This window comes from Acipenser ruthenus, chromosome 13, assembly GCF_902713425.1.
Source record: "Acipenser ruthenus chromosome 13, fAciRut3.2 maternal haplotype, whole genome shotgun sequence".
NCBI classification, from domain to species: domain Eukaryota; kingdom Metazoa; phylum Chordata; class Actinopteri; order Acipenseriformes; family Acipenseridae; genus Acipenser; species Acipenser ruthenus.
In genome coordinates this window covers 102,501-110,048 of record NC_081201.1, presented here as the reverse complement: position 1 = coordinate 110,048, position 7,548 = coordinate 102,501, and the positions used below count along the sequence as shown (strand labels likewise).

Here is a 7,548-nt window from a genome sequence, read left to right as displayed (position 1 = left end):
ACCCTCACTGACCACATGCCTGCCTCTGCTGTAAGCATGAGGTCAGCAACACTGTTCAACACAGGCACTGTACTTGTATCCACACCCTCACTGACCACATGCCTGCCTCTGCTGTAAGCATGAGGTCAGCAACACTGTTCAACACAGGCACTGTACTTGTATCCACACCCTCACTGACCACACGCCTGTCTCTGCTGTAAGCATGAGGTCAGCAACGCTGTCCTTCAGAGACACTGCTTGTGTCCACACCCTCACTGACCACATGCCTGCCACTGCTGTAAGCATGAGGTCAGCAACGCTGTCCTTCAGAGACACTGCTTGTGTCCACACCCTCACTGACCACACGCCTGCCACTGCTGTCTCACACCCAGTAAAAAGCTGCAATGAAATGATTCATATGATGGGGTCCACAAAGATACAAATGCACTGCAGCAGGAGACAGAGAAAGCGAGGAACCCGCGGCAAATAACAAAACTAATTCCAATGAAACTGCTGCTTGTGAACCACTGGTAAGGTAACCAGGCAACAACAAACAAAACCCATTGACTGGCTGTTTAGGGCTCTTAACACGTGTGATCTCCTGGAATCGTGTTTCACAATTACATTAGCTTGCAGTTGTAGTTACGGTTAGAACTTGATGAAAGTGACCTGAAGTTGAATCACCCTGAACACACCGAGACGTGTGCTGAGACTGGCAGTTCTGCAGGGGGCGCGGTCTGTGATGTCATAGAATCACCCTGAACACATAGGGACGTGTGCTGAGACTGGCAGTTCTGCAGGGGGCGCGGTCTGTGATGTCATAGAATCACCCTGAACACATAGGGACGTGTGCTGAGACTGGCAGTTCTGCAGTTCTGATGTCATAGAATCACCCTGAACACATAGGGACGTGTGCTGAGACTGGCAGTTCTGCAGGGGGCGCGGTCTGTGATGTCATAGAATCACCCTGAACACACAGGGACGTGTGCTGAGACTGGCAGTTCTGCAGGGGGCGCGGTCTGTGATGTCATAGAATCACCCTGAACACACAGGGACGTGTGCTGAGACTGGCAGTTCTGCAGGGGGCGCGGTCTGTGATGTCATAGAATCACCCTGAACACACAGGGACGTGTGCTGAGACTGGCAGTTCTGCAGGGGGCGAGGTCTGTGATGTCATAGAATCACCCTGAACACATAGGGACGTGTGCTGAGACTGGCAGTTCTGCAGGGGGCGAGGTCTGTGATGTCATAGAATCACCCTGAACACATAGGGACGTGTGCTGAGACTGGCAGTTCTGCAGGGGGCGAGGTCTGTGATGTCATAGAATCACCCTGAACACACAGGGACGTGTGCTGAGACTGGCAGTTCTGCAGGGGGCGAGGTCTGTGATGTCATAGAATCACCCTGAACACATAGGGACGTGTGCTGAGACTGGCAGTTCTGCAGGGGGCGCGGTCTGTGATGTCATAGAATCATCACCTGAATCCAAATCTATTCATGTGTGACCTGAGCTGCATTTGAACCCATGCCTCCAATGATGAAAAGCAGTGAATTAGCCCAGGTTTCCACGAGAAATGGAATTCTACTCTAGAAGTTTTCTAGAGGCATTTGGGGGTTTCTTTTCCTTGTATTTCCTGACAGTTCACATTTATAATGTACACCATGTAGCTGTGGGAGGCATACATACAGTATATTAAAATACAGCAGATAGAACGTACAGAAGTTACAGTATTGTAATCTTCCAGTGACCCTGACCTTTAATTGTCCATTTTATTTTTGTATCATTATTTTTAGTTTTCTTCTAGTTATTTCCATCATAATAATAATAAAATGACTGCTACTACTACCAGTAGTAATAATAATAATAATAATAATAATAATAATAATAATAATAATAATATGTAGCGATAGCAACAGTAATTATTTTAATGTGTCCCCCATGTCACACTGCCTGTCCAGTGGAAACGATGCAATGTTTGAGATTAAACAGGGAGATTGCAACCAAATGACGTATCTTAACGTACGCTGTTTCAACATGGCGTCTTGCATACAAACTCAGAAGCCCTGTTACTGACGTAATCCTGTACGGAACTTTCAAACGTCAGAGTCGAAGGGCAATGGTCGATACGTCACTTGTGCGCACAAGTAAATGGTGTGTGAGTGAAGCTGAAGGGATACAGTGAGCACAGGCAGGTGAAGGGATACAGTGAGCACAGGCAGGTGAAGGGATACAGTGAGCACAGGCAGGTGAAGGGATACAGTGAGCACAGGCAGGTGAAGGAGTTCGTATTCCGGATAACTCAGGACCTGCTTTTCATGTCTCTCCATTCTGTCAGGCAGAGAGATACTGAACCGAAGCAGCCGTGTTGTGATGGACGCGCTGCTGGCGCTGGAAGATGAGGTGGCTCTGGAAGGTCTGGACGGGATCACGCTGTCTGGGCTGTGGTTCCGGATACAGAACCGGGTCCCCAAATTCCCTCTACTTCTCGACCCGGCCACGAAGCAGTTCCTGTGGCAGGCCTTGGTCTGTAATACCGAGCTCGAGTTTTATGAGCTGCCGAAGGAGAGACCTGCCTTCGTCTTCTTTGACAGGTATGACGCGTCGCATGCAACAGGCCAGTTTACTGCCGTGCATCTCCGCCTAAAAACGAAACATCATCGCATGCAGACAGTGCGGAGTAACGTGCACACAGCTGTATGTGCAATGTGGGTTTAAAAACAGCATAATAATAATCAATAGTAAACACGTACTGGATGAACAAAAATAATGAAAAGACCATGTTTACTTCACCAGCATAATGATGTGCAAATAACCACACGCTGCAGCTGCATGCAGGGCTGTACAGTGTGCCGGGTACTTGAGTTAGTCAAATACATAAACACATCTGAAGTGTTCCGTCAATACAAAATTAGAAAATTGTCTGCTTTTACCTCTGGACATTCCCCCAAAAAGAGAATGGTCTTTCTGTTTGAATGGAGGAAGCGCCGTTTTGAGCCCGTGCTATAGCATCGTGGTGCACCACGGGGTTTCTGTAGTGTCCATACTGTACTGGTGTGGTCATTGAAGTAACTGCGTTCAGTTACAGTATCTTACACGCGAATATTGGCTTCAAGAAATTCTTTATTACAAGCATGAAATAAGATTCCCTTTGCGTAGCAGTTCAATCCATTCCTGGTTTTATAATGAGTTTAATAAGACACACCTGAGCTTGTTATACCTGTACACACACTGTGGCTGATCAAGCTTGCAGTAAAACCTGGAATGGGTGAAACCGCTATGCAGTAGGAGTCTTATTTCCACCCCTGTATCAGGAGTTAAGCCTTTTTATTGCTATTTATATATGTGTTTTTGTTTGTCAGGTTCAAAGAAATCGATCCTGAAACTGGGATTCAGGAGATAAGGAAGGAGAGCTCCCTGGTGGAGGATGTCTACCCCGTTCACATCGTCTTTGACAATAAGAAGGGCATCAAAGGCTCCTGCCAGTTCTTTAACGAGAGGAGAAACGTGACGGATCAGATCAGGAATGAAGCGCTACAGCCATGCTGCACTCTGGAAGAGGCAGTCGACCGGTAAGTGAAGTCTGAATTCAAGCATTTCATCATTTCCAACTTTAATATTGGTACTGGTTACACTGGGACACCGCGCACACACGCACTGACGCACGCACACACACATGCACGCACACACACACACACACACACTCTGCTGTAGAACCAGGCTATAGAAGCAATGTGCATTTAAAGCAATGCATACGCTCTCTTTGTATTTCTAACTATTGTGAAGTGCTCCAGCAGGACGTGTCTTGGAGTACTATAGAAATGAAATGTTCTTGTTGTTTATCAGAGGATGTTTCTAAACATGCACTCGATGCTCTCGCCTGCTTTCTGGTTCCAGGTGGGCGGATAAGCTGGTCGTGGTTGCCTCTCAGAGGGTTCGTTACCGTGCCCTGATTGGCTGGGAGGGCAACCCCGAGCTGAAGCTGCCGGACTACTCGTACTGCATCCTGGAGCGGCTGGGCCGGGCGCGCTGGCAGGGAGAGCTGCAAAGGGACCTGCACTGCGGGGCTTTCAAGTAGGGGCTTCGAGAAACAGCTGGCCTGGCTCACACCACTGCTAACCCATTCCCTGCCATTGTCCTGGGCTGAGAACAGGCCACTTTGTAATTTCGTTGTAGCATTTTTAACTGGCATTTGCCTGTTTTTTAAATTTGATGTCTACTTGAAATATCACATGCAGTTCTGTGCACTTTGAATGTAATGTGAGGATCACACTGGCACATGCTTCTCTTCAGCATTTTGATCCAGTTGAGTGAAGTGTGTAAGCTTGGCTGCTCTTGAAGTCTGGTTTTTGAATCTGACAGGACGGATGCCCGGAAGCTGCACTACCTCAGGAAGGTGTTGGACAGGAACGACTTGCTTACCATGCAGTCCCACGTCATCCGACTCCCGAACAGCAGCCAGCAGCACTCCATCCTCCTCCTGCTCAAGCGCTTTCACGTGGACAGGTACGGCTGCTTGTCACGGCTCCACTGAGGAGGATGATACAGCAGGCGTGGAGGTGCTCTCATGTTAGGGAAGCTCTCCTAAGTGAAACTGTTCGTAGCGTAGTTTGTGTTTAGACTGTGCCAATCAGATGCTGTGCTGTTCATGTTGGGTGTGTGTTTTTTAATGTATTTATTGTGAGATCCTACACTATTTCATCGTTCCTCCCAATGCATAGCCGACAGGGAAACATGCTGAGCATGCAGGCCTCTCAGAGCAGCAAGGTGCTGCTGGCTGGCTAACTTACTGAAACGTTGTCTTACAGGAGAAGTAAATATGCCATTCTGATGGAAAGAGTCTCCAATGTGCTGGCTGCCAAACCAGGCAAACTGGCCGTCATGATCCATTTGAGACATGAGCTGGTGAGTGAGCAGGGGAACGCCTCCTAGAGGTGAGCGAGCGGGGGAACGCCTCCTAGAGGTGAGCGAGCGGGGGAACGCCTCCTAGAGGTGAGCGAGCGGGGGAACGCCTCCTAGAGGTCTCCACCTCGGCCATCTTCTGTCACCTCTGTGCTGATTGATGATTAAACTAACACCACCAGACAGGGATGGAAATAAGACTCCCATTGCATAGCAGTTTGATCCATTCCTGGTTTTACTATGTGTCATAAGACACCTGAGCATGTTGCCAGTATACTGTGACTAATCAAGCTCGTATTAAAACATGGAATGGGTGAAGCTGCTGTGCAATAGGAGTCTGATTTCCATCTCTGGAACTGTAAACAATCTAAATACCTGGGACCCAGGTGTACCGTGTGTAGGGCAGGTATAAGTGTTGATTGAATGTTAATAGCAACGTTTGAATTATTGATCTTCAGGGGCTGTGTGAGCGGACCTTCAAGCGCATGTATCAGTACATGATTGCAGCTGGAATCGCTCAGGTCGTGTCTGTGCCCTTGCATGAGCTCAACCCTGAAACAGGACACTGCAAAACGAAGAAAGGTAATGAGTGCCTTTCACTTTGCATATGAAAGCGCTGGTCTGTCCTGGGTTTGCAGGTACAGATATAATTGTGAGATGTCTGGTTTGTGTACTGTGTGTGTGTGTGTGAAAGCGCTGGTCTGTACTGTGTTTTCAGGTACAGCTATCATTGTGAGGTGTCTGGTTTGTGTACTGTGTGTGTGTTTGAAAGTGCTGGTCTGTCCTGTGTTTGCAGGTACAGATATCATTGTGAGGTGTCTGGTTTGTGTACTGTGTGTGTGTTTGAAAGTGCTGGTCTGTCCTGTGTTTGCAGGTACAGATATCATTGTGAGATGTCTGGTTTGTGTACTGTGTGTGTGAAAGCGCTGGTCTGTCCTGTGTTTGCAGGTACAGATATCATTGTGAGGTGTCTGAAGCTTCTGAAGGAGTACAAGAAGAAAGCTGGTGAGGGTGGCGATGATAACGAGGAGGAGGAGGACAACCTTCGGAGCAGCTGGCAGCCGGTGGAGCGTGTCTGGGAGAGGGACATGTTGGCACAGGCGTATGAACTGAGTAGGTCCAGAGATCCTTTCGAGGCTCCCCTGTGTTTACTCTGGCAGGATGAGGGGTGTATGGGGGGGTTCTGTCATCACCTATGTGATGATTTTGTTTTTTGCTTTGCAGTCGAGAGCAGAGGAACTACGGGAATCCCACAGACTGAAATTCGACTGTCGATGAACATCGGGAAACTGGAGGCGCGAATGATTTGCAGACTTCTGGAGCGGTGCAAATTGATCAAGGTAGTATTGGTTTCTTAACGTTTCCAGTTACAATTCATTCAAAGTGAATATTAGCATTTAACAATGTGCTTTTAAAGAGTCATTTTAACCAGACATAAAAGCGATGGAATAATGTAGCTCAGTTGGCTAATGCATATCTGTATTTTGGGCTCAGCATTTTTCTGCTTGTGCTGTAGATGCAGATTCTGCCTGGTCTGGTGTTTATACCCCTATCTGATCTCTCTGTGTCTTGTTTGTCACCAGGGGTTCATGGAAGATGAAGGCCGTCAACGCACAACGAAATACATCTCCAAAATGTACGTAGAGCGGAGCGATCTGAACCAGCAGTTTGAGAAGGAGAAGGCTCGGAGTGAACAGCTGTCTACGGTTGGCTGCTCGTTACTGGAGCCTGTGGAGAGCCAGGGAGAGGGGAGAGACGAACTGCCTTCTGAAGAGGAGATCTCACCGATTCAGTCTGAGGAGGAGGAGGAGGAGGAGGAGCATGAGGGGAGACCAAGAAGCGCTGCAAAGAAACAGAAAACCCAAATCCTGATTAACCCCCGGGTTCTGCTGCCACGCTCCAAGCTGGGTGGGAGCCCCAAGCAGTCCACACCATGCAAGAGTGAGTGTTTGTGCACTGGAATCTGAGCTGCACAGTGTCCTGCTGCAGAGCCTACAGTGTAGCTGTCTGAGCAGCATGCTGCAGTGTCCCACTGCAGAGCCTACAGTGGAGCTGACTGAGCAGCATGCTGCACAGTGTCCCGCTGCAGAGCCTACAGTAGAGCTGTCTGAGCAGCATGCTGCACAGTGTCCCGCTGCAGAGCCTACAGTGGAGCTGTCTGAGCAGCATGCTGCACAGTGTCCCGCTGCAGAGCCTACAGTAGAGCTGTCTGAGCAGCATGCTGCACAGTGTCCCGCTGCAGAGCCTACAGTGGAGCTGTCTGAGCAGCATGCTGCACAGTGTCCCGCTGCAGAGCCTACAGTGGAGCTGTCTGAACAGCATGCTGCAGTGTCCCGCTGCAGAGCCTACAGTAGAGCTGTCTGAGCAGCATGCTGCACAGTGTCCCGCTGCAGAGCCTACAGTGGAGCTGTCTGAGCAGCATGCTGCAGTGTCCCACTGTAGAGCCTACAGTGGAGCTGTCTGAGCAGCATGCTGCACAGTGTCCCGCTGCAGAGCCTACAGTAGAGCTGTCTGAGCAGCATGCTGCAGTGTCCCACTGTAGAGCCTACAGTAGAGCTGTCTGAGCAGCATGCTGCAGTGTCCCACTGTAGAGCCTACAGTGGAGCTGTCCGAGCAGCATGCTGCACAGTGTCCCGCTGCAGAGCCTACAGTGGAGCTGTCTGAGCAG

General features: G+C 49.2%; 1 protein-coding gene across 3 annotated transcripts in view; it reads left to right on the top strand.

Annotated features, from left to right (window-relative positions):
- The first annotated feature begins 2,035 nt into the window (after positions 1-2,035).
- LOC117418453 (general transcription factor 3C polypeptide 1) overlaps positions 2,036-7,548 on the top strand; it is a 19,109-nt gene continuing 13,596 nt past the window's right edge. Inside the window, exons 1-10 of one of the 3 annotated variants that reach the window (XM_059035321.1) lie at positions 2,038-2,200; positions 2,255-2,572; positions 3,341-3,550; positions 3,876-4,052; positions 4,341-4,484; positions 4,787-4,883; positions 5,339-5,462; positions 5,829-5,993; positions 6,105-6,220; positions 6,464-6,821. In XM_059035321.1, coding sequence (XP_058891304.1) covers positions 2,352-2,572; positions 3,341-3,550; positions 3,876-4,052; positions 4,341-4,484; positions 4,787-4,883; positions 5,339-5,462; positions 5,829-5,993; positions 6,105-6,220; positions 6,464-6,821 — 1,612 coding nt within the window. In that variant the 5' untranslated portion in view covers positions 2,038-2,200; positions 2,255-2,351. Of the gene's footprint in view, positions 2,573-3,340; positions 3,551-3,875; positions 4,053-4,340; positions 4,485-4,786; positions 4,884-5,338; positions 5,463-5,828; positions 5,994-6,104; positions 6,221-6,463; positions 6,822-7,548 lie in introns of all 3 variants that reach the window. The other 2 variants (XM_034031529.3, XM_034031528.3) reach the window with 2 other exon arrangements.